The sequence below is a fragment of the Athene cunicularia genome (genome assembly GCF_003259725.1).
Source record: "Athene cunicularia isolate RWA chromosome 2 unlocalized genomic scaffold, athCun1 chr2_part1, whole genome shotgun sequence".
Taxonomy (NCBI): Eukaryota; Metazoa; Chordata; class Aves; order Strigiformes; family Strigidae; genus Athene; species Athene cunicularia.
This window is the reverse complement of record NW_020799095.1, coordinates 108,314,986-108,342,775: the sequence shown is the minus strand read 5'-3', so window position 1 is coordinate 108,342,775 and position 27,790 is coordinate 108,314,986. Positions and strand designations below refer to the sequence as shown.

The window sequence follows — 27,790 nt, the reverse complement described above, 5'->3', positions numbered from 1 at the left end:
GAGTAAGGCTATACACTTCTACCTGCCCACCCCAGTGGTGGATACCTACAGTGAGGAGGATTGCCTGGGTAAGGAACTAAACATTCAGACCAGCTAATGGAAACATCTTTCTTCTGAACTACTATGCACATGGAGTAAGTCAGCTGTGTTTAGACTCACTAAGTTCATGCAGATCACCTGTCCATTTGATAGGCACATAGGGCAAGCGAAGTCTCAGCCATCAGGAGCTGGATTCTCTGTGCATGTGCCGGCCAGCTGCACACTGCAGCCACAGAGACATTTCTGAGTGGCTGCCAAACCTGGCTGCTGGGTGTCTGGAAATCTGCAGGACATGATATGTGTGAGACACTGAAAATTCTGGGGAAAAGTTTTTAAGGTTCTCCTGTCTGCATACCTGGGCTTGCATCCTTGTATTCTCACCTTCTGTTCTCCCCAGAAGGAAAAATGAGTTATTCTATAACCTTCTGAGCACTACAGCACATTAAACAAACATGGCCTGTTGGAAGTGTCTGTCAACTTGGTCAAGTGCTACTAATGCCATTAGACTAACAATACACTGAAATGTGATATTTTTCCTTTTAGTATGATAGCTTACAAATCCACCAAGGTTTAAAGATCTCCAGTAAAATTCTTCTCTTTTACATTAATTTACAGTAAAAGTTCCTTCTTCTCTTGCTGTCAATTCCTGCCTATTTTGTCTCACCTATATTTAACTGAAGCCTGAAGGGCTCTCTGTGGGTGGCAGAAGAAGCCATCGCTCTCCCCAAGGAGCAGCACTAATGACAGACGGTTCTGCAAAAGGCAGTGGTGGGCGATGCACCCTGCAGTGCTGGGCTGGGAAACTGTTGTCACCTACTTGCCACCCAGATGCTGGAAAAGTGTTTCCTTCTTTTTAAACACACTTTGAAAACATTTATTCAAAATACTGAATGAAGTATGACATATATAAAATAAAATAGTAAAAGTATCTAACGCTAAGCTTCTTAATATTTTGATGACAACCAGGAAAGACTACTCAGTTAAAACTCTGCATTGGTGCTAACAAGTTGCCTAGCTTAAATGCATTGTTTAAAAGTAATTTTCCTGTTTTAAGATTTGAACATATTTCTGAATTAAAGACTGATTTGTAAATAGCAGACCTGTTGCTACCTGTATTCCATAGCCAGAAACGTTATAAATACCCTCCCCAAACAGACAGTGGTATTCCTACATTATGCATGTCTATTATTCTTGCTATACCACCATAATGCTGTTTTAATGAGAAAGGCTTTCTCTGACGCATTGTGCGATCAGGCCTCAATCTGACTAATTAGTTCCTTCAAATGGGTTTTGCAAGTGTCAGCTTTAAATTAGCCAAAGAATTCATGAGGACATGAGGTAACAAAACTTGGTGAGTAAATACATGTGATACACAACAGCTTTCTCATTTCTCTTAAAATAAAGTCAATTTACCTTACATCTGAGTTCATATTTCAATTAGTAAAATGACAGCATTTCAAAAGTCTAATTAAATATAGTCTTTTGTACTATATTACAGCAAACAATACATTAGGAAAAAGCTTCTGCACTCCCAAAAGGCACCAAACTGATACTGTAACTGGAGTTGATTTTCAAAGTACCATCTCTGTTACAGATCTGGTGACAGAAAACTGAATTATGGAGACTTTCAAAATAATGTTTTGAGAGAAAAGAAAAAGCCATTTCCAGCCCTCCTATTCAGCAGATTAAACGAGAAGTTTGGAAATGACTGAACATATGAATGTAATTTTAGAGCCTGGCACAACTCAGATTGTGTGTAACAACCCAAGACAAACCAGCTTTTAGAAAACAGGCGGGGGACAGTGCACAAGCCTTCTGGTAGCCGCATTCCTGACCACAGGATGGCACTACTGGGTATATTTTAGTAAAGGCAGCACACATCTGCTATAACATTTTAACTCTCTACTGGTGCAATGTCAAGTGAGCTAACACAAATCAAAGGCTGTGCATCTCTGCTTCTGTCTCCAGAAAATGGCCTTGTCTATGTATTTTGTTGAATCAAGACTATGAGCTTGGAGATTTGGTGGTGTGGATGTCCCATACAGGTGATCGTGTGTGATAGGCAAACAATGCCAAGCCTGTGAAGTGGGAAGGGCAAAATGTCTTCATGTTGAATGTCCTTATTACAGTGATAAAATCTTCTCCAGAGGTATGTTTCTTCAAATGCCAAGTCTGACTAATACTACATCTTTCTCTCTTAAATAGCTTCAGTTTTTTTCCTTTGATACAACTGCTGCCAGCTCCCTCTATCCCCCCTAAAAAACTCCCCGTGCCATAAGAAGACTACAGCTTGCTTTGGCACTGTTACCAGCAAAAAGCAAATGTAAAGTGAATGTAACTGTTAACAAATTGGGTTATTTATATTTTTCATTAATTTTGAAACAGTATGTTACCAGCTCTAAGGATACAGGGTATTTATCCCCAATCTCATATTAATTGCTATTTTCTTTAAAAAATAGCTTGTGATGACAAGAGAATACATAATTTATCAGTTCTTTATAACAGTTTCTTCCTTCAAGGCTATAGAAAACAAGCTGAAATTATATTGTCAACTAACACAGGTCAATGAAAAAGAATGAGGACCTATTATACATTTAGAACTGCTTGAAGACAAAACCCCTCCTTGGCCCGCCCATCTCCTGTTTTTCAGAGTTTGATCCGTGGCTATTTTTTTTGTCTTCTGTAATTACTTTTTTCTAATCATTTAGGGTTGGGCATGACTGTAAACAGTAACACAAGGTACAGAATACTAATGAAATGTGAATTGTGCATTTTCTTGAATATAAAAGATGTAGTATGTTACATGTATGCATATGCTTAAGTTCATCTCTATTCTATTAATTTAAATAATTTCTTACGTAATGTGGACTGAATTTGGCCCATAATATTTTCATTTACTAAAAATAATGATAAATAGTTAACATGAACTTAATGCTTGGGTAAGCTGCCTGATACCAGAATTGCATTTTTCACCCAAAGAACAGAAGAGACATACTAAAGAGTCATGGCATATGCTTCTCTCTTCTGAAGAGTTTGGGTCAATCCAGAGGATTTCTGGGACAAAATTCCAATACCAGCCTCAGATGTTGAATGCAAGAGCGTTGCTTTGAAGTATAACATCCACGTGACACACAGGACTTCGGCGAAAAAGCATCTAATGCCTGAAGTCATAAGGACAGTTCATATTCTAATTACATTTAACCTTTTGCTGAGATTAGCAATGGAGGTGCTAATTACTGCCATAAATTCAATATTTCATAGGTATTTAAACACCTATTACATCTGAAGACAATAAGATTTATTTGCTCAAAAACCTTTGGGGATCCAAGCTGTAATCAGCTTTGAGATAAGGAGAGATGGACCCTGGTATCCAGAAGATCCATTTTTTTGGTATCAAATTCATTTAAGTAGAAAATATTTCAATCAGAGAAACTGTAGAGAATATTTGACTCAACTCTGACTTGTGTTCACACAATCTTTCCACATTTGCCCTCCTGCCATTACTCATATTCAAAGCAGTCTTCTGCAAGAGCTGCTCAGTGCTCCAGTTCCCCGTCTGATTTGCTCAGTAACCAGAAAAGCAGTATCAGGAGGCAACTACAGTGGCTGACATTGCAGTAATTTGCAGTATTATGCACTAAAACTTCACATCTCTTAAGAAAAAAGGTATAAGGAATAGGCCAAGAAAAGGAGAAAAGCTCCCATTGACACAAACATAGCAGCAGCGAGAAAGGAATCAAGACTGCAGAATGTGAAATGACAGATAAACAGGATTTAGGTGAAGATCCACACATCTATCCTTCCTCCTCCTCTGTGACAGAAGCTCTTTAATGATACTGTCAGGGCCCCTAGATGGAGTAAGAGTCCCAACATACATGGCCACTTATCTGTCATCCTTTATTTTACACATGCAATAAAGATATCCTGCAAATCCAAGACAAAATAAGTTTCAAGGCAAAATATAGATGAATGAAATGGGGAAAATTAAACTTGGGGAAGATCAGTGCCTGAACAAGAGATGCAGTATGATACTAGTGTTGGCTTCATTTATCAGAAAATGAGTTTAACCTCCTCAAACAACACACACCAAAAGACTGATTCATTTCTTTCTTCGTGCCATAGTAATGTCAGTGAGTTCAACAGAGTTACTTTCAATTTACTTTCTGTCAGGAAAGGAGACATCCATCTATCCATCCACATGGACAGAAGAAAAACACACAGAACTCCTCCTGGAATTAGACCACACTTTTCTCAGTAAAGGGACAAAAACTGTTCACAAATACCTCGATAGAAATCCACTGCAGCCAACAACAATATCACAGATATAATTCAGTCTGAATTCAGCCTAGGAATGCCTTAATTCAGCACAAGGAAAACTGCTCTGTAAAACCATTGTATATCACAAACATTAACACCAGGAAGCTGAATGTTCATTGTGTAGAGTCCCAGAACCATATTAATAACAATGTGCACTGAGGACATTATATTGTGTGGTCTCTTCACACTTATAAAAGCAGGAAATTATTTTTATGGCCAACATCTTCTGTTCTCACAATTTGTTCTAGCTTACCAGATATATGCTGTACGAAATCTTCCACTAAGACTTACAGAAATTAATACTAGGTGCAGCTGGTGGGTAAAAATACGAGCTAATGGTTAAACTAAAGCTTCTCTTTGAATATTCTGGGTGTTATAAAGTTGATCTATACTGTTAGAGGTACACAAACTGACTTTTGATTTAACTCTGAAAATAAATGGACATGGAAAAACCACTCTTTGGCATTTATAGAAGGAGAGAATTATAGTAAAAATTATGTCAGGTCCCACACTCAGACTTTCCTTCTGTGGACTATCTGCTGTCTTTCCCCTGAGGAAGCCCATAATTGCTGAGAACATTCACCATAGACAGCCAGTGTCCCTGCTGGCTCCACAGAGGGTTTATTTGTAAAAGTTACTGGAGACAGAGGCTGAAAGGGAACGAGAAAGGACTGGAGACAGATCAGACTGCCTATGTGAGGTTGTGACGGAGATCACTGTTTAGGCAGGAAGGTCATGCAGACTGTGTGGTTAAGGTGGAGGAAAGCTGTGTAGTACCTGCTAATTCTCCAGAGCTGAGTGACAAGAGTTAAAACCAGGACAGGGCAAAAAGACCTCAACAAATATCCCAATTCAGCAGATGCAGTGGAGAAGGACACTTGGAATGCAATGCTACAACACAGATAGGGCAAAATGCTGCAATTTACCTCCTCAGGAAAACAATTTTCTGCAAGGATATAAAAACTATCCTTTACAGAAAACATGTATGGACTGAGGTCATGTATGACTCCTCAAGACTTACTGCTTTGAGTCAAGAATACAGAGGTAGAGTTGGTTCAAGACGATGGACTGAAGCTCCCTTGGAACAAAGGACAATAATCACCAAACTCACTGATATCTACTCCAAGAATGACCTTTTACTTTTTCTTCTCCATTTTCACATAAAAATGTTGTCATATGGCAAAAAACTAAGAGAATCACCAACATGCGACAGGCATTAAGTCACACTACTTAGTGAACTCTGGCACATTATCGCAGTGTTCATGTGACATCAGGACAGACCCAGCAAAACACCCAAATGGGACAGACCAGAACAGCCCAGGGAAAGGTAGGTAAAGGCTCAAATGTAACAAACGGTTTGCCTGAAGAAAGGTGCTTGGAGCCAAGAGGATAGCAGGAAAGGAGATCAGCCAAGAGAATGAGGGTTGCAGAGAGAGATAAAGCAAATGTCACAGATAATGATATGAGTCTGAAGAAGGGACAGGGAAATGATGAAGGAGACTTGAAAACAATTAAGTTTGAGGGGAAAAACAAGAGGGTGAAAGAAGAAAAAGTTTTCACAGGAAGAAGCAGCATCCCTCAGAAGATACGGTGATGATGTGATCATGAAAGTATCACTTTGTTTCCATGAGATTGTATGTCTGCATGTATTTTGCAATTCTTAGACTGTCTAGAATACTAAGCTAATAATAATATATTTTCTCTTGTTTGAAGTGTTCATTAGGAGGACTGATGCGAAATAAAATGCAGAAACTTTCTGGTTTTGGGTAACTACTCCAAAGCCTGCCAGACAAAGGTGACTGACGCCTGTTACCAGCAGCAGATGTTCAGAGACATCAGCGGGGAACTGAACTGAACTCCAACCTTAAACCTGCATCAGGAAAGCCATCAGAAATAGCACAGTGAATGGCAGTTTTCACAGAGTTCAGGAAGTCAGAAAGAAGAGATTTTCAGCTATGATCCAATTACAAAAGCTGTCGGCATCAAGGCAGGGCTGAGCCACCTGTGTAGCAGAGGGCAGCATGTAGGTATGCTTGGGACGTGGCCTAATCTACGTGTCTGTCAACTTCTGACTCAGAGGAAGCCAATTCAGTGATTTTCACCAGTAAAGGACAAAACAGTATTAGCTGACAATCTTCTGCAACTCAGATTTTAACAGAAGCCACTTGGAATTATGGGTATGTTTGAAAAATAGCTCTCCAAGCAAATGAAAATGTGAAAGTTTAAGATACATATCCTTGTTTGATTCACTCTTTTTGATATTGAAATGAATTCCAAATATCTACTGATAGTTCTTGTATCAATCTTGTACAAGACAGACTTGCCATGAGACAGTGGTAGCCTTTCAGATCAAATACTAAGGGACATCTGAGATACCGCAACCCCAACTGTTACGTAGTAACAGTACACTTGGTGCTAACATTGAAGAAAAGGTTGAACAGCAGTCCCTCAATGAACATGCCAAATTTACAGGTTATATGTCAGCTCTCTAACAGCTATTATGATCTGTCAAGTATATTAATAAAATCTTACACTTAAAAGGAAAAGAAAAGAAAATCTGAACCAATTTTCAGGATATTGTGCTGTGAGTGAACACTTACAGACTAAAATCATTATGAAGGATTTGTCTGCAGGGAATATGCTAAATCAAGCCCTTTTGAACTTTTGATTAAATAATTGATGCATAATGCAGAATGTATAATATATGCATCTTTTCCCCATAGTTGCCTGGAAACCCATATGGAACGGTACTAGCAGTTCCAGGAGCATTTAGTCTCTAAGTCGCTTGTAAAGACAAAGGAACAAAAAAGTTTTAAAAATCATTAACTCATCTTTCTTTCTATTATTCAAGTACTGCAGAATACCAGAATTAGTAACTTACACAATGGTATCATGACTCTTGTAATATAGAGTACTTTTTTTAAAGCTGTATCTCTTGGAGCCATGTGAATAATGTCATTCACTATAAGTGAACTGTAAGACTCAGCTTCTGTTAAAATATAAAACAAAGAACACAACTAATATTTCCAGCCTCTATCTTTGTGTAATAATAAGCAGATCATAGAAAATCCAAGACAGTCAACAGAGAATAAAAATAAGAACCCAAAATGGTGGGTTATCTTCCCAAATTATAGGATTTTTAAACAAATCTCATAGAAAACTGATCACTGAGGGTTTAGAAGAATATGAGAAAGCCATGATCACAAATTCAAGAGGCAGACTGTCTTCCCAGGAAATAATGTTTCAAATTGCAGCCAAGCAGACCTTTTGCTCTTCTCGAATAGGCAATGTTGCTTGTCATTCAGTTTGATTGCTCTGTGACCCAGCTCGAATCTGTCTTGTGCTTTACTGCTTCCAAGATGGAAAGAAAAACATGATAAAAACCAACAGTGAGAACAGAGCACTAACCATGGAAACCTACAGTGATGAAGGATTAAGTTATTTAATCTAAACAACTCTGTAATCATGATAATTTTGTGGCTCTGCTTCTAGTGGTCATCCTGAGAAAAAAAAGAATGTAGGGCAAGCACAAAATTGCACAGGCTATACAGTCCTTGAGAAGTAAAAGGCAGAATATTGAGAATTAATGCCTCCTGCCATGGCAGGGATCTTCACAGGATTCTTGCACACGGAGGATACCACCATCAAGCATATCTTGTGCACTCCGTTTCACTTTAGAGAAAATAAATACTTGATGAGTCAAAGAAAGAATGGCTTTATGCTACAGCGACAAGAGGTCTCATTTAAAGCAAGAGAAGTGGTTGTCAGATTCCAAATAAATTAACATATAAAGATGGTGGTTAAATAACAACAAGACAGACTGGAACACTTCTGAACATCCTCTAGGTTTGTGTTTAGGGAACTTTTCTGGATATGTAAGATCAGTGCATATTTTGTCATGCAGAACAGAAAGTTGAACCTGGATATCCTGTCGACTTCCACAGCCACTGGATAACACAGAGGCCACAGAACCATTTCTAGTGTGCAGTCAAGACTTCCATATCCTTTGCTTTCACTATAAGTACCAGACACTGTGACTTTTCATTTTGTGGTGAATCACATATTGAATGGAACGAGATAAAATAATATTTTAACTGTCAGCCCAGTATAGAAAAAAATCACCCCCAATTCTAGTAATTTTATTTAGGTTTAATCAAATAATTTTTTAAAAGTGCTTGCCATCCTGTTGGGGGCCAGTAGCTCACACAGGCTGATATCTTTTGATATCCAAATTGTCAGTTTCTAGGACAAAACTAGTTTCAGCAGCTTGCTGTAGCGTTACAAGAGGTATAAGAGCACAGACGGAAAAAAGCTTTAAGAAAAGCATCTAAAAATAGTGTGTTTACAATAACTGTCATTCATTTTCAGTGGGAAATTATTATATTTCAGGAGGGTGAGAAATTATTCTAACTTAAAACAAATGTAAAATGCAGATCAGACCAGAGAGGTGCCCAAGAGCATGTATGGAAATTAAGCTGACATGCCCAAGTGCCTCTGCGGTGACTACTTAAGCCCAGAGGAGGTAGGAGGAAGAGCGGGGTGGAGATAGAGGAGACTGCCTTGGACATTCACAAGGTTTCCATCACAGTCATGGCAGCTGTGTTCCTGATGTGGAAACAGCTGTACTACAACTTGGATAAGACAAAACAATGAAAAAAAAAATAAATCACTCACACAGAAGAATACTGAAGGGAGAAACAAAGACACTGAAACCCTGAGGTGTTGGGATTAAACTGCCAGAGAAACAAGCTCTCTTTTTGTCTGCATTAGTTAAGCCATGTATTACTATCACCAGCACAGCTTTAGGTTCAAACTTTCAACTGTCAATGATTTATTCCGATCTAGGGAAATCAGCAAAATCTGCTTTTTGCAGCCAGAGTCATAAAATAATGTCACAACCATTCATGAAAGTTCATCAAGGATAGCAGTAGCTGTACATTTCTGTATTAGTGAGTAATGTTTAATGGTATAATGGTTTTGATTACAATACATTGTTATGTTCTATTCCTGTTGCCACCATAGCCCAGAGGGAATTTGCATGTGAACATGATATTTCATTTCAGCTTGTTAATAAATTCAGTGAAAAACAACATTAAAATAAACCAACTGCACAATGATCACTGGGAAATTGTGCTTTTTGGTGTTTCATGAATACTGGTGAATGGTGAGGGATATGTATCACTGCTGTCATTGGTCCCTCATGCCTTGTTTTAGGAAAGCCTATTATGCTTCTGTGTCTGAATGCTATGGATAAACAGCTGTAAATCAACCTCATCAATATGGCATTTTCCTGGTGGTGAGGGAAGCTGAGCAGGGGTCTATATGGTGAGAATGTATATCAGGTGCTCCAAAAACCTGCTCTGATGGACTGGAGGTGAAGTTAAGGATGATACCCTAATGTTTGACTTTGTCAGAGTAATAGGTTTAGTAGTTTTTCAAGTTCTGCGACTGTTGCAGACCTCACAATGCTCACCCGTAGTTTTTCCATTTCCCTCCTTGATTCTTACAGTGTGCACTATTTAGGGCCACCTTTAAAGCACATTTAGAAAATTTAGATGATGAAGTCAGCTATTCACATTTTGTACTTTTTGTACAGTACAGACTGGAATAAACATGTAGCAGCATGTTTAATCAGCTTTCTGCACCTGCTTCCTATCTGCTTTTATTATCCCAAATAATGAAATTGAACAACAAATTATTAGCATGCTGCTATTTCCAAGACTACATTCCACACCGTGATCCAGTAGAGCAGCCGCAGTCAGCTTCCACATTCTGAGATGTGAAGATGACATAACCACCAGCAGTGTTTTCTCCTGGTTCTGTCTGTCCAAGACTCTTGGCATTCATTTGGGATTGTTCATGCCCAAATCTCAAGATCTTCTCAAGACTTCCTTTTTTTTCCTTTTTTTTTACAGAAGTGTCTACATCTTGTGTTAGTATTTATAACTAAGAGAAGACTACTGCTACTGCAACAGGTCTATTGCTACAGGAGTTCTGCAAAGTAATAAGCAAGTAGCCTGCAATCATCTCTTTATATACCCATCACATCCTCAAAGGTACCTACATTACCTACAGAGTTTCTCTTTTCACTACTTCCAATTTTAGAAATTGTTAGCAGAAATAGAGAAGCATAAAATGAGTTTATATTCATGGTGCGCTAATAAAGCTTCCCAGTTTTCAGGATTTCTGCATGTAGAATTATGTGGGTCTCTTGCTTTTGGGATTTCGCTTGCATATTGCATCCCATGTTCGGACACGTAGCAGATTCAGAGGTGTGTCAACAATAATTTGCAAATGTTATTGTTATTTATTTGTAGCATTAACACAGGCGAAGAGGAATGCTTAAATTTGCACGGATTTTTCTTTGAAAGATAATATTAGAGCTTTTTCAAATTTATCTACTTATCATTTTCTGATTTCTTAAGTATTTCTTGCTTTTCTGAAGAATGAAGCTGGACTGGATTCATTTCTATCCTGTTTGACAAATAATTGCAATGATGATATTGATTTTTCTCACTTTTCTGATTTTATTTAAACTGCCTGTTGGTTTAAATGCTCAGAGAGATTTTTATAAAATAAATGCTTTTCACATGCATAGTAGTTTCCTAAAGCTTTATAGAATTATCAGAAAGACATATATTTGCAATTTTGAAGACTGTTTGCTAAATATCTTAAAAGTAGTTTTCCAAAAATGAAATAATTCCATGGAACAAATAATGTGATCAACTGTGTTAGTACTCAAAGTGGAACATATGCAGTGGTATTCTGGTAAATGGTGGTAAACTGTCACCTCTTCTATAATCTCTGGCCAGACAGTTTAACTATTCTCAGGAGAAATGCTGCAAGAGAGAATGGCTTTTAGAATACGAAGGGACTTTTGCCCATTGCACACTGCCTACTTCACCAGTAAAACCCAGCCAGCTGCTGAAGGTTTCAGCAAAGCAGCCTTTTGTACCGAGAAGAATTCACAAAGGGAGGCCAGGAGATGAACCTGTGGCTGTGTCTGCATTAAAGACAGCAGAAACAAACAGTGTATTGTTTATGATAAGCATAGCTGCCTCCTAAATGATATCCTGTGACTGTCTATGCTAATGGGCACCTTTGGGTAAAAGAGATGATCTTAATAAAACCTCTGCTCTGCTTTCCTTGGAACAGCCACTTCTGGCACTCAAAGCAGCTCTCTGCTTTTATCCTCATACACCTTCAGCCTGTAGCCGAGAGCAGCTCCCTGCAATTTATTAAATTAGCTCTTTAAAAGAACCCTATAAATACACTCTTTCCAAGCAATTTTTTCCTAGTAAGTCTGGGCTGGTGTGCCAGGGCAGGGCAGGAGAGCACAGCTAAAAGAAGACAAGAATGGCTTGAGTGACAGGAGGTGCTATGCACAGGGAGTGGAGCAGAACTGCCTTTGAGCTTTTTCTTTTAATATTCCCCCTTAAATGAAACAGCTCAGATGCAGCAGAAATGTTTTTTTTCCCATGTCCCTTTTTTTTCTTTTTCTCCTGAACTTACTATTAGGTGGTGCATAATGGCAATTTCTGTACAGAAAAAAAAAAAAAAAAAGAAAAGAAAAGAAGAATAGCTGACATGAGCTGGAGGTCTGATATTAACCATTTCAGGCAGTGCTCAGTTCAGTGGATCTATGTGTAGAAGCTCTGCCTTGGACAGCCGTTGCTTGAATTCACATCAGGTGAATGAATGGCTTCTTCTCCCACTAATAAGAGAACCATCTGGGAGAGCAGCAGTCTACCAGAAACAACCAGAAGAAAACTGTACTTGATGGTGAAATGACGCACACAATTCAGCCCACTCCAAAGCAACAAGCATTATTTCTTAAGTTGCACAGAATCTAATTCTTAGGACAACATTTTAAGTCCCTCCTTTTTTTTTTTTTTTTTTTTTTTTTTTTTTTTTTTTTTTCTTCAGAGGTTGATACAGTGTAAGTCTTGATATAAGGGCAGTAATCACTTCTCCTAGGTTATCAATGGCAACCAGAAGACAAGCACTATCTGTAAGTGACTTGTCACAAGCTGGCAAACTGCAAGGCATGTGTATTGGTTCTCTATGAAGAGAAACAATAGTTCCACAAAAGCAGATCACCATTGCTAAATAAGAGGAACAAAGTTAAGATTAACAACCAATATTTTTAGGCAGCCAGCCACTCCCAACAATGAGGCTACTGCATCCATAGGTTTTTATTCACTTGCTTTGTATAGTTATTGAAGCAATTAGTGTTATGACTTTGCTATCACTGTCAGCTTAATTGGATAGTCTTGTCACCTCAGACTACGTGTTCCGTTACCATGAAAATTAAGTGAAAATTTAATCCACTTAAACATACAATTTTAAAAAATAGAATAAACAAATGAATGCAATATAATAATGTCTTTCAACGCATTTCCTCCTCAATGGGAGAAGCCAGCTGCTGGGCAGGTACTAAACCCCTCCTGGGTTTTGTGTCTGGCAGCCTGCTTATAATGTGATACTTAATCCTTCAATCCATACTTCAGCTAAACACATATTAAAACATGAGAAACGTGCTGCAGAAGCGACTGAACGACCAGTTCCATAGCTAATAATCCAATAAATATTCTTCAAAGTCTTTTCTACCACAACTTGGCCTCTCCAGTATGTTCGGATGGCATAAGCGAAACATTTCCATAACACAGATAGATGTAATCTCAAAACTAGGAACACTCACCAGGGCAGTTAATTTCTATCTGCAGTGAGCATTTCTTAACATACTTACCACTGTGTGTAGCTCAAGAGCACCGATGCTGTCATTCTAGTTTAGATATGAAGAGTAAAAAACCTACTTTTTCTCTGCATCAGTCCTCTCCCTATTGCTACTGCTGACAAGAGTTCCCTGGATATTTTTTTTTTGTGACTTGTTGTGGAGAGGTCTGGTAAAACGCATAAACCAAAACTCGCCATTCTAAGTATTTGCATACTATTTTGGATAGAGAAGAAAGGATACATCCCATTACAGATTTTTTATGTATTTCCCCTTTAAAGTTCATAGCACATGACTGTGCTAATTGAAACTGCAGCTGTAAAGGAAGAAACACTGAATCTCAGAAGAAGCATTTAAAAAGTCACTAATCAAGTGGGAAACTTCTCAAGAACAAAGCCTAGATGGAGGAAGACGGACATGTAGAGATTAGAAGCACTTTCACTCTCTCAGAAGAGATGTTTCTATCTGGCCCTCTGGAAAAAAGGGGGCTGCCTGACACTGCACGCACTTTGCTGCACCCCAAATAGATGAGGACTGGACACAGCATTTCTCCTCATGCAGTTGCTATAAAAGCACTTAATTTGCAGGATCTTGCAGGAACCCACAAATTTATTTTACAAGAAAACTGGAAAAAGTAGTTAACATACTTATTAATTAAAGCTGTGGCCAGCATCACAACCCATCCTTCTATGACTGAACCACTGGCATGTTTGAGACAAGCTCCTTACATAAACAGGTTAATATTTAAAATCTGCCCAGGCACTCTGACTAGTGTCCTTCGCAGTGGATATGGATCAAATAGTCCTGGTTTGTGACTGATATGAAAGACAGACTGGGGAGTACAATAGAAAGCTAGTAACAATGCTATACGAAAGAAGAGCTGACATACTTACAGTTGCATTTCTTCTGAACAAATCTAAGCTTGCATGCTGTTCGGTAGGTGGACAAACGAATGCGATCCAGATCTTGAGCCCCTAGTGGAAGAAAATAACAGCCACATTTGTATGGAATATGACCTGTGCGTATCTTTGCTAGCAGGGAAGCCAGAGAACAAAGAGGACACATGAGCTAAGTCTGTTTAATAATTTTCAAGGCTCTCTCCTTTGCAGGGAGAATAGAGAGGGGCGAGGAGAAAGAAGGGGAATGGCAGGAGCTACAGTGTTAAAAGACTCTTATAAAGGAAGGCAAGGAATAGTCAGCCCACTGTGTCTATCACTTTGAAGAACAATCTGGTCAAGCTGCAGGCTAAAAGACACACTGGCCAGGCTCCAACAGCAAGGAAAACCTCGATCTAATTTTAATACATAACAAAAAAGCTCGCAACAAATATCTTTGGCTGACATGCTGGATCAGAAAAAAGTATTGCCAGCAAACCAAATTAGAAAAAATACTGTGCCATAACAAAAAGACTGATACCAATCTGCAGAAGGGGGCAAAGATAATGCAAAGGTCGGGAGGCCTTTCTCCACTTTACAGAGGTGTGTTCTCTGCCATGGAGACCAATAAGGGTCAGGTCTCTGCTTCACACATAGCATGGCCCTGGCTGCTGCAACTTAAAAGATCTGGCAACATTTCCAAAGCAGCTGTACAGGAGATGGGTATAAACTGACTGCAAATACAAGTGCAGTACAGAGGGACCAGGATGGGGGCAGAACCTGGCACAGTGTCTTTAGGTCTCCTGCTGCTGTGTACCACTCACAACACTTCCCAAAATCCTCAAAAAGAAGATGAGAAGATTGTGATTTACATCTCTCTCCTTCTTGGCTGGTATGTCTTACACAAAGAAGTGTTGCCTCATAGCTACAATATGGCCAATGAAATCAAGACTGCTTATTAAATTTATCACACATTTCACAGAAAAAAAATTAAATTTTTGTGTATTTGCTTTTTCACTGTGGTTATCCTTGCAACAGGAGTAAAACCTTGTTCTGTTCAGTTGAGCAAGGTACCAAGTTACAAAAAACAGAGTTTCTTACAGAACAGTCCACACGAAACACATTCAAACAAGGTACAGTCAGGCTGTAAGAGAAGTGGACTGGAATATGGCCCTATTCTGCTTTTACACATGCATCCTGAATGCTTTCTTTAAGATTCATCTTGACTTTACTAGATTGGCTGCTCAGCTGCACTGTTGTACACATGGCCATGTCAGCATTGTTCACCCACAGTTTCTTAAACAATATGTCATCCTTTAGACCCAAATTTTTCAAATGTGCTTTAACCTGTGAGATGAAAATGAAAACGATACTCTCCTCTGTCCCCAGATTCAGCTCTTTTCTTGACCAGATTCTCTCACACCATCTTTCCAGGGCTTCCAGCTACTCCCTTTTGCCAGTTTGCTGTCTTAACACCATCTAATCCTGGGAGAAGCTGTTCTTAACTACTTAACAACAGGTCTGGAAAGTTTTTTTAATTTTTTTCATCACATGCTTTATTGTTAAATTACAGAGGTTTTCCTCTTATCCATTAGTATCCCATTGACAGCTTTTGGAAAACGTTACTGGTAAAAGGGAGGCTAATACTTATAACACAAAGTTTTTCCTTTTTTAATAGGACCAATGAGTAAGATGAATTTAACTTTTTCCCTCTTTAGTGAAAGCTCCTCATAAAAGCTTCCAGTGATACCTTACAGAAAGTCAGCCTTTCAACAAGATGTAAAGATTCAAAGCAAAGTGAGATTGGCTCAGTGAGCTTCCTAGGTTGCAATATTAATATTAAAATAAATAAATTTGTAGGCAATAATGTCTCCTTGTTTCTTCACTATTTACTCACACAGTGGATGGTATTATTTTGATATTCTTTTGGGAGTGGGTGTTTTGCTGATAGATCCCTGGAACAGACAATTTAATTTTATCACGATTCACATTTTACCACATTCAGAGATCTATTTGTCAAATAACTTCTGTGGAAAAGTGACTTCACTTACATGGAGAGTCCTGAAAAACAAGTGGAAAGATGCACAGGACTGAGCATGACAAATAAGACTGTGAATTTGTAACTTGCCTACAGGATTGCTAGTGGCCTCTCCTTCCTTTTGGCCTCTGGCAGTGTTTCACTCTGTTTCTTTTGAATATGCTCATCACATGTAACACTATTTGCAGTTTGCAAAAACAATAAAGGGATACATTGAAAGCTTTGTCTGCTGCTTTCCTGCAGGGTAGCATGTGCTGGCAGCACAAGAGTGATGTATTCACATTTTGACATCTCTTCATCAGTCTAAATATACCTGAGAATGTCGGGTAAAACCAAGTGTAATCTAGTGATTTGACATCCAGTGGTGCATTCTGAGATGTAAGACACAATCTAAGCTTTAACCACAGGACTCTACAGAAGGTGATATTGATTATAATACTAATTGACAGAAGTTTGTAATTTAGGACTAGAAAGATGCCTCTTCTGAAGGGAAGGGAACAAAAAAGTCAAACTAAGCTTCTTTAAATACAGGGAATATCACATAGTAGCTCAAATCTAAAGTAAGAGTCCATCTATCCATTCCTTGTTCAGGACAAATTTCCTACTTAAAAAGTCAGGAAAAGTTGGAATTTTTTTTTGCTGTCTTGTGTAGCCTGGAACATGACTCTCTCTCTAGAAGTATTGTGAGATTCTTTGATTCTGTGATTTTAATCACAGACTTGCAGATATGACTACAAGAACATAAACCACTGGCAAAGTTCCCTATAATAGGAATTTTCTTCTTCTAACATCAGCAGGTTGTGGAGTTTAACTTTTTACCAGAAACTTAACGTCTGTTACAATGTTAAGAAGGCTCGCATTGCCCACAGTATGTAGCATTTGTGGAGCACTTGGTTTGTGTTAAGCATGGATTTGTGGGCTTGCACACAGCTGAGAGCAACTGAATACAAGGGCACGTTGAGCTCCTGTTTCAATGAAGCACACCCTTTACACACTCAGGAATCCAAGGGACTCCCAAAATGCAAAATTTGGTGTTTTATGAATATGGATATTTCTTTGCCTAAAACATACTTAGATTTTTACTAATATTTTCCCCTCTTTTTACCTAGTTGGAACCCAGTTCTCTGTGTGCATGTGTAGTAGGAGGAGGGAGGGAGGCAGGCAAATAGAAATAGGAAGTACATGTGAGATAAACCAGACTCAACTAAATATGTCAAAGGACTAAAACGTGAAACAAAAAATAGTAGACAATAACTATTTGTGTATAGTATGGAAAAATAGTCCCTCCTCCGCCTCCAACTGCTGATTGTAAATTTTCCTAACACCTCCTTAACAACTCCAAAATAACCCAACAGCAAATTAGCCTTAAAAACTGTGGGAAGAAACCATAAATCCTCACAGCAAAGTCTTAAGAAATTATCTTCCATTTTAGGAATACTGCAAACTAACTGAAGTTAATGGAAGTTGTGCTATTGACTTTAGCTGATATTATATAAGCTCAAGTCCTCTCTATAATTCTAATTAAAAGTATTGGATGTTCCTATAATGGACAAATGCATCACCCTTTTTTGCCTTTTTTTTTTGTTTGTTTGTTTTTTGTTTTTTTTTCTTCTGGCCAAAGAACAACCCCTCTCTCCACTGGTCCAATATGTTGTACACAGGGGACAAGAGAAATATCCACCTGAGTTACAACAGCAAGCCATAATACTGAAATAATTACATGGCACAACAGAGCTAGTGGACACAGTGGAATGGGCCAAGACCATTCTCAGTAGGCCACCTGAATGAGAAGCCCTTAATTTGGAGAGCTCAGGAGTACAGATGTGGGACATTCGGTCACCCCTGGGCTCACCCTTGGAGAACAGTTCCAAGCACATTTAATTCACCAGCACAGAGCTGGCCAGTGTGCACACAGTGTGCACAGCTGCTGAGGTCCCAGAAATGCTCATCTTAGTCTCTCCCAGTAGACAGGGGGATGTTCTGTCATTTTTTTACTATGTTGCAGGGGACAAATAATAGTAATTAACAGGCAAAATTTAGGTAAATCTAGCAACAGGGTGACAGTCTCATACTTCATACATAATAGAATTTCCTTGAGAAATGGTGGATTGTTTGTAAGAGAAATAACAAATGACTGTCAAGAGAACTGCAGGAACATTGTTAGTATAGTACATCCCTGACACACTATTCTGCAGGGAACTCAAACTTTCACTAGAAACTATAAAAAATGTGCTGAAGTGGGGTATGTAGTATATGAATCCCCATACTGCATCTAGCTGGGATGGAGTTAAGTTTCTTTATAGCAGCCTGCACAGTGCTGTGTTTTAGATTTGTGGCTAAAAAAGTGTTTAGCTCTTGCTGAACAGTGCTTGTGCAGCATCCAGGCCTTTTTGTTTCCTACTCTGTCATCTCCCAGAGTCAGCTGGGGATGGGCAAGAGGTTGAGAGGGGCATACAGCCAGGACACATGGGCAAAAGATTAGTCCATACCATATAATGTCATACTCAACAATAAACAGGGAAAGAAATGTCTGGGGAGTTTTGTCTTCCAAGGTGGACATTGCTCAGAGACTGGCTATTGTGAGGTGGTGAGTGACCACCTTTGCATCACTCGTCGGTTTTTGTTTTAATTTTTTTTTCTCTCTGTCACATAATCAACTGTCTTTATCTTAAGCCACAAGTTTTCTTGCTTCTGCTCTTCCTATATTCTCTGCCATCTCACTTGGAGGATGGTTGGTTAGGGCCTGGTTGGGGACTAAGCAATAGGTTGTGTGGGTGCTTAGCAGCTGACTGGAGTCAACCCACTACAGATACCCCCACTAAAAGACGTCTTCTTTTGGAGACCTTTATCCCTCTTGATTGCTACCTGCATATTGCAGCATATTTGTCTCAAGAAGCTACTGATTAAAATAATACAATCACAAAATCTGATGTAGAAAATTCCTCTCCTGCTAATTTGTGGAATCAGCCCATTTTCCTGTAGCTTTGGTCTCATGACATTAAACCATTTGCAAAATGGAGATTATCAGTTACTTGATGTGGAAAGCTTGCAACTGGCTTGGTCTATCACAGTGAAACATTTCTATGAAGTACTTACGCATTTCTGCAAACAGCTGCCTTCTTTCTGCCATGGTATTTCCTCTTTTCCCACAATCTTCAATCATTCTGAAAGACAAAATCATGTGAAAATATTGAGTATTATTCCCAGACTGAACAAACATACATAAGCATCTGTAATGAATCCTGGAGAACCTTTGAGGTTGACTGGTGCTCCACATGAACCCAGTGCCTTTTGTCAGCCTCTCTGTGGCATGGTTTGTGGAGAAACTGGTCTTCAGACTGTTCTCCATTGCTTAGATTCTGCTTTCAAGCATTTGTTTTTTCTCTCTCTCTCGCTCCCAAAGGCAATGTTCAGTTTTTCTGCTTGATGTAACTAACTGACTTACATAACAGAAGCTCTGAAATTCATTTTAGATTTTCTTAAATAAGGAATCTTCAGTTTAAATTATGTAAGAGATAAGAAATCATAAAAGATTCGGATATTATTTTATAGTTTAGAAAATGCCTTTCTAGCCAATTCTGGGTGGAGAAGACAAAAAGAAAAATAACACAACAGCAAGTAAATCTCTACTCCACAACATAGTACCCTCTATTTACTCAAATACACTCCAAATATTCATTCAAATTCAAGACAGTATGTCTCATAATTAAATGAGTTCCAGTAAAAGACTCAGAAGAAGGAATATATTTTCCTTCAGTTTTCAGACATAAAAATCTTCAGAATATTTCGAAGAGTGCTACTTCTGGATAGAGCATAGAGAAAAGAGACAGCTTCCTTTACAGCCAGCATTCAAACCATAAAAGACTAAAGCCTTCAGAGTGAAGATAAACATCTTTAGCAGCACTCAAAAAATGAAACCAATCTCAGCACCACCACTTCCTATGGGTAATTACTCCAGCAAACCAATATCCTTTCCTCCCTGCCAAGGCTGGTTAGGGCTTCTGACCTGCATTGTAATCTACAACCTTATCTCAACTAGACTGTTTAAAACCACACTGGGCCACCTGTGATATAAAGGAGATGTTCTGGAGAGGCCTGCAATCCAAAATATTCCACTGTATCCCATAACCAACCCACATATGTATGTAACAGGAAGGATATAAGTATTGGATGCTGAAGTCTATCACCACTGAAGGACTCAGGATAGAAAACCAGTTTCCTTTTATTTCTTAGAAAAAGAAAGGCGATCACATAAGAGGTGTTTTGTTGTTGGTGTTTTTTTTCCTTCAAAAATGCACTGTTCAAATGAAGGGTTGATATCTTTTAACTGCCTTTTCCAAATAGTGTATTTAATTCTCAGAGTAGTGATAAAGTCTCTGCTAAAGTGCTATCTATGGTGGACATTTTGTGATGCAAGCAGCAGTCTCACTAGGAAGCGGACAAAGGGTATGGCTGCAACCTGTTTGCAGGGATATTCAAGTTCATCCTTATGCTCTAATTTGGCCAGGAGTGATTCAGGCGTGGGTAGAATGGCTTTAAGCCTGAGCTAATATATCCTGCCTTTCTGCAGAGATAAGAACTTTTAGTATAGTTCTTTACAGAAGTGGCCACACCGCCTCTGATCTGGAGGTAGTTGGTTTCTCACTAGCTTAGAGGTGTCAGGGAAGACTCACACCCAACCTACACCCTAATTAGACAGCAAGTAGTAATATCTTTTGTACCTGGATCGGGCTTAAATTTCGGCCCATAAAAGATGAAAAATGATGAAATCCCACTAACTCCAGATCAAATTCCCCATTCCTTTCTGTTTGTAATCAAACTCACAGTAGGAGACAATTTTGCCATGATAAATGGCAAAGGACTGGTCTCCAAGTGACTGCTGCAAACTTCATCAAAAACAAAAGGGGTGCAACTTTATTCTCCCTTCCCTCATGTTGTCTCTTGGATAAAAATGTTAAAAATAAAAAGTTATTGCTTTCAAATATCTGCAGTGTATCCACTGGAACATGGCTCACCTGTGACCTTATTCGCCACACAGAAGAATTTTCTCAGTCAAAATTAAGTAAAAAAAATATTTTTCAAATAATGTAAATTGTACAGCAAGATCTTCACTTCCTTCAGAGAGACCATTCCTGAAGTTTCCTTTCAGTGGGGTAAGAATCATTAATTGTTTTCGCCTTTTGTGCAATTCATCCTCCCCTTACTTTTGTTGATGTTTATATCTCCTTAAAATGTTCCTTGGATCTGATCATCATTTTTCAGAATGCCCCATTATCTACTGAAACTGAATCACCCTTTTCACTGCTGGAGCTTATGGGGATTACCAGGCCTGATAAATATATTTATACACACACAACTCAGGCTTCCTTGGAGAGGGAAGAAACTTCGTATTTATATTTTTAAGACTCTCACTGCACTGGATATTTGGCAGATTTTAAAATAGCCTTCATCCCAAATGACAATCCTAAAATCCTCTGCAAGGGGATATATGCCATTAAGCTCATGAGAATATTAGCAGTGGCAGTATTTTCAGATAGATATCTTCTATCACTTCTTTGCATCTTTTCCTGGTAGAATAAAAATTAAAGATGATGCTCATGAGTATTGGTAGTTTTGAATCTCTACTGATAGGAATTCATTCAACTATGTCTTCCAAGCTTTTCATATGTGTTTTTAATTCTACAATGTGCTACAGCCTGGGCTCAGCTAAGGTCACTGGTCATGGGCATCTCCCTTTTCAGCCTTGTTCACCTTGATCCTGCTCACAGGTACACAGCTCAGCTCTTTAACTCAGATTACAGAGACTCATGCTTTGAGCCTGGGATGCGTTCAGCTCAGTCCCTGGGGCTGGCCATGAGCACAATTGACTAGAGTCATGTTCCACTATTTTTCATTTTGCTTAAAACATATGTCAAGTCACAGAAAAAAGCCGTACAATTTGTTCCTCACAGAAAAGAGTAAATCACAAAGTGAACTTTAATGTACTTTACAAACCAGAATAAATTATCAGAGACATAATTTTGAAAAATAGTAATTGATGTACACTCTTCCCGTAGTAGCGATTAGATTATATTTGTCTTCTGTTGATCCCTTCCACTATCTTTTTCCCTCCACTTTTCTCCCCAGGAAATAGCCTCTCGACTGCAGGTAGGGAGAACACCTACTGTGCATCTAATTAAAATTCTTGTCACGGGCTAATTAGTAACGAACCAATTAGCAAGGTATTAAGGCTTCAATATATTACAGACATTCCAGAGCAGAAATCATTCCACGCATAAAGTTTGCAGCCTCTGAAAAAGATACTGTGAATGTTTCATTTCTACCAGTGTTTCAAGCTGAAAACTTTTATGACGTTAGTAGCGCTTGAAGGAAAAGAATAAATAAAGATGTAATTTAGTTTGATTTAAACTCTTTTGATTACCATTTCATCTTCATGCTTATCATGTATAAGAAGCATAGTTGGTCTATTTTTTTAAATATACTTTACCTGTTTATAAAATCTAGGAGGAAATATCATATAATATACATAAGGTAAGAACTAAATGTCTCCTTTTCTTTCCTTTGCTGTTGTGCTGCTTTGATTTATGACTACTGTAATAATCTCTCTCACACCTAAGTGTTCTTGTTTTAGTATTTACAGGGTAAATAGTATATTTTATTAACCCCCATTTTATGTCATTCTTCTTGTAATTAGCATATTTCCATTTCTTGAGCTATCTCTATGCATGGTAACAGCAATGCATGCCACAGTTAAATCATTAGCTCAAAAAAATCATGGAAAGAAGTAATTGCCTGTATAGTCAGAGAAGGAGCTCCCCTCTGGGGAGTTCCATACACTTCTCAGGAGACTGTCAAAAATTCCCAATCTGGCACACATGCGCACAGTTTGATGGCTCTGAGAAAAGCCATCCCATTAATACTTCCACAAATCCCCATCCCATTCATCCGTAATAGATGAAGTGCCCCGGGGAGGTGGGAAGCACACCAGTGAGCAAAATTGTCTGCTGAAATTGATTAATTCTGGCATGAAAAATTTATCAAGTCCCATGTGATGGCTGTGATGCAGCTGCACGTTTGACAAAAGAGGCTCCAAGTCCTGACTGGTGACATTCTCGACTGTCTTTCAGGCTGGATGAAAGTTTGTTCTTCTACAGAAGCAGGCACAGAGGTAAAAGAGGAACACTTGCCCCTGCCCGAGTCTTGTCCAGTCATGCTTGCTGCAGCTCTGAAAAGTTAGGGAGTGTTCTGGGATGCAGCTTCCAGCTGGAAGTTTTGCTCCAGAAGACTGGTAAAACCAGCAGTGAGTATCTCAGGATCACTTTTGGAAAGAGTACCATCGTTCAGGAGAAAACATCAACGAGGCTCAAGCATCCTTTATTCTGATCAGTCTGTATTTCCCTAGTGAGGAAATCTTCAACTCCTGATATAAACAGCTATTTTTTTTCTTCCATGAAATGTCAAATGTTAGATATTCGCTTTGGTATCTCTGGGAATTGGAAGCATTAGGATGCAGAGAAATGTGCTGGTTTCTCAGTGGCTATTTTTCATGCTGTTGACAAATCAGATGCTATTTTCTATGCAGCTGGTCAATATTTGAGCAGACAACAGTAACATTTTTCAGCTGCCTAGGCTTTTTGTCTGCCATTGCTCAGGACAGTTTTACCAAAATGCTCCCCATACATAATAAACTGCTATTCCTCTTCAGGATTTACCAGCATCAGAAATTTTGATTTATGAAAATGAGAAGGCCTTCTAGGGTCTAGCTTACAGTGACTTTATGAGGAACTTAAAAGCTGTAGTCAACACCTAGGTTTGGAGAGCTGTTCATGCAGGATTCGTAACAACATGAGAGAGATTTTCCACAGGTTTTTCCTCTTCTCCCATTTTCTCCAAATTCAGCCCTGGTAGGTGGATGCTGCTCTGCTAACTAGAGCAGAGTTATGGATGCTTATTTTGGACTAGAGAATATAGAGTTAAAAGGGACAATGAACGCTAGCTAAAACCATATTTGCAAACTCACCAACCTCAGCAATCCTTGAAGTTAATAACAAGAATCATGAAAGGACATTTCAGAGCCTTCTTCTCCTTAATGGATTTATTGGTGCCTTATGAACGTCTTGTTCCCCATCTTTTAATGAAGCAGATCCCTAATAGGTCTCTCACAGCTTTACATTCTAGGACTAATCTTTGGCACTATAATAAGATTGTTCAGTGCTTTTTCCTGCGGCTAGGTGTAATTGCATTGCACTCGCAGTGCTTGTTTGTATTTAATCTAGATGAGCATTTACAGTGAAGGAGAAAAATAAAAGCTGTTGCTAAGCTCATCTCCAACATGAGCCTCAGCAAGTCTGCCTCTTCATATTTCTGTCATATTTTGCAATTTTAATATTACAAAAAATTTGAAATTCTCTCTTGATTTATTCCTGTAGCAAAATGTGTCTCTTGTTTTTAAAGAAGACTTTTCCAACAGATTTTTCATCAATTTCCCCTTTTGGAAGCTTTGTATCCTTAGTAGAAAACTATCCAAAATGCCTAATAAGGCACCTACTGTAACTCACTTTCGGAACACTCAGTCTTCAAGGATGTCTGAAGGCTATTGGAGATCTTATCTGTGAAGTCTAAAAAAAACAACTTGTGAAGAGGACCATCACTAAAGAAAGGAAGGGCAATTTGAAGCTAGAAAACATGAGAGTCAAAATAGACTAATTTCATATTTAGTACTGTAAAGAATCAGAACTTTAACAGAGGATTCTGTGACTGGCTTCAGGGAACAAAGAAGCCACCAGTCATTTTCCATGTGTACTAGGCATTACCAAGTTTAGGAATTCAAAATGTTATTAGCTAGGCCAAAATATAGCCTAAAATATTTGTTTTTCTGCTTTTTATAGGTGCTTGTAGAGTTTAATGTTCAGCTTTTCTCAGCAACACAAAGAACTTCCCTTAGAGAATCTTACTGTTCCAGACATGAAAGACATTTAAGAAAATCAGTACTCAAGACTTAAAATACATATGTGAAACCTTACAAAAATTGCTTAGATACATTTTTACAGCCATGCTCTTTCAGAGTCAACCTTTCTGCCACTACAAGAAACTATTCTACTCGATCAAACATGGAAAGAAAGCTAACTCTTAGTGCTTCAGATGTGTTTCCACCTTTGAGAGTATATAATGATCCAAAAAATAATTTGTCAGCTCTAAAAAACTTTTCTCCAGTGCTTCATTGCCAACATTTCTGATAAACACTTCTGATAAATAGAAGGGATTGATTTTAGCTAACTGGTACAGATTTAAATACAGCTCTTCAAAGTTCTATTCAAATGTTATTTTAAAATTATATTTCATCTAAGCTTTATTAAATATTTTAAAACAAATAAAGCAGATATTGATTTCCTTTATATTCATGCACGACATTTCAGAGCCTTAGTTCAGCTGAGGGGTAGTTAGAAATAACCTCCACTAACAGCAATTTCTTTTTTGTTACACTGAAAACACATTCGAGAAAAAGAAGAAAACCCCAAAACTCAGACAAAGAAGTTGATGATATACAATGCCAAATCTGCTTGTCTGATGTGTTATTCTGTTCATGGAGTTTTGCCATGCCCTCATCAGAGACATGGCTTTCACCCAAACTATAGTTTTTCCTTCAATTTATGTTTGTTTTTTTCACTATTTTTCTAAAAAACATGATCAATAAAGTATTGATCACCCTTAAACACTCAGATTTGCAATTCTGATTCTTTCAATTGGTTAGGTAAAGAATAATTCATAAGGAAAACTGTAATAAAACTCAAGGGATAAAAAAAGTTATAAGGGCTTTATCACAGAAAGTATGTAAATGATAATCTGATACTTTGGTACTCTGGTCTTCTCAGGTCTTTTTATTTGCCATTGTAGAGACACAAAGGAGGTCACAGGATTTCACATATCATCAAACTCCTACTTAGTCAAAGGGATCTTTCAGTTCTTCTTGTTCTGCCATCATTAAACCCAAATTCATTTGAGTAAGCTGTCAGTGATATCATTGTGTTGGGAAGCATTTCCTGGCTTCTGCCAATTTTAATAATACAAGTTGTCAGGTTTTGTAAATAGGGATTTGATGATTATTTGCTGTAGGACAGTAGGTACTGTCATCTCCTTAGAATTATAAAAACATCTAAATAAATCAAATGGTAGCTGTAGGAGAAGATACATTCCTAGGCAGTTGAAATTATTGAGCTCCTTTACATGTACTGTGCAAATCTCACTAAAATTAAGCATTGTTGGGTAGTCAAAACAAACTAGCTAATGGAAAGGCTGTTGGCTTTTGTCACCTTACCTGATCAAAAGTTTCAGCATCCAAACACTTAGTTGAATAGCCACTGATTTAGAGAATTTGAAAAAATTCTTCAGCTAATGTTTTCCATTACTCAGCTGAGAACCAAGAAGATCTTAATTTTTTTCACCTTTATTCCTGAAATAGACCCCTTTGGCCTTTTTCCACTTTTTAATTTTCTGAAATATTATAGCAAATAGATTAATGAAAAAGTAATCTGAATTATTTGAACTAGACAGCTAAAAAAACCTCTTTAGAAACATCCCCATGGAAATCCAAGTCTCTCCAGATTTAATTGGGGGAAAGGCAGAAAATAAATTACTAATTAAAGAATGAGAAGGCACTAATGAAATTGTTCACATATATTCTTTCATAGTGGTAGCTGTTAATTTGTCTTAAAGTTCAGTGAGAGCAGGCACTAGGACAGAAGAATGCCACTAGGATGGGAATTAACGAATTTATCAGCATATTTGGGTTAAGTATACCTTCTGAGACAAAAAAAGCTTTGATTACTGAGTCTGTATGAATCTCATGCAGAGAGAAATCAGATCCTTAATGCAAGTAAGAGCAGCCTACAGGCAGATCTAATTAATATCTGAAGAAGGCATTTTAGCAATTAGCTATTGTTAGGGAATAAGGAAATCGGAGATTTTCTCTTTTTTACCTGGCCATATCCCTTCTGTGAGTGGCCTGACGACTTGTGTAAAACTGATACAACTTGATCACTTCAGTGGCTGCATTCAGCTGAAGATTCTTTTAAAGCAGATGCCAACTGTTTTCTCTTAATTCTGTTTTCAAGCACCAGATCACAGTGAAGGACACATGTCTCAGCCTCTTAAGTTTGTGGTGGGAAATAAAGTTCCATGTGCATTGTTAAAATGATTTCACTTGGCAGCCTTACCTATAATAGATTAGTCCTCAAGATACTCAGTTAAGATACTAACTATTCCAAAGTCAGAATGATTAAAATAATTGTCTGTACGTTCTTGTTCCTTAACTGTCTGCCTGCATACCCATGAATAATCACAGAAGCAGTACAGCAATACAGTCATTATATGCAACAGAAACAGAACAGGTAGGCTGGCAGTAAGTACCATGTGATAACAGAACAAACAGCAGAAAAAATCCAAGCAATGAGATGTCTAAATTTGTAAAAATTTAAGTGACAAGAAATTACAGGCCAATACAAACATTTCTGAGTCTTCTAATGGTGAACACATAGGAAAGGCAAACTCAAGATGGGCTCCAGTTCAAGAAAAGCTTTCTTTAATCTGTCCTTATTCTGAAAATCCTTTACACAAACACTGGACTCAAAGCATACGCATGAATTCCAGTGTGCTGACCAAGTACTTTGCTGAAGAGGAATGGGCTGCTGAAGCGGTCTCAAACGTTTTTCTATTTAGTCCTTAACAAACGTCCAATCGAAAGAACAGCCTACAAACAATGCATATAAAAGGGAATGCACTGGGAAATGG

General features: G+C 38.2%; 1 protein-coding gene across 15 annotated transcripts in view; it reads right to left on the bottom strand.

Moving 5' to 3' along the window:
* The window catches only part of DTNA (dystrobrevin alpha), a 219,957-nt gene that overhangs the window by 77,414 nt on the left and 114,753 nt on the right, over positions 1-27,790 (bottom strand). For all 15 annotated transcript variants that reach the window (XM_026841319.1, XM_026841318.1, XM_026841315.1 and 12 more), the window contains 2 exons: positions 19,100-19,167; positions 13,984-14,064 (listed from right to left, as the gene is read on the bottom strand). In XM_026841319.1, the coding sequence (XP_026697120.1) occupies positions 13,984-14,064; positions 19,100-19,166 (148 nt within the window). In that variant the 5' untranslated portion in view covers position 19,167. The remainder of the gene's footprint in view (positions 1-13,983; positions 14,065-19,099; positions 19,168-27,790) is intronic.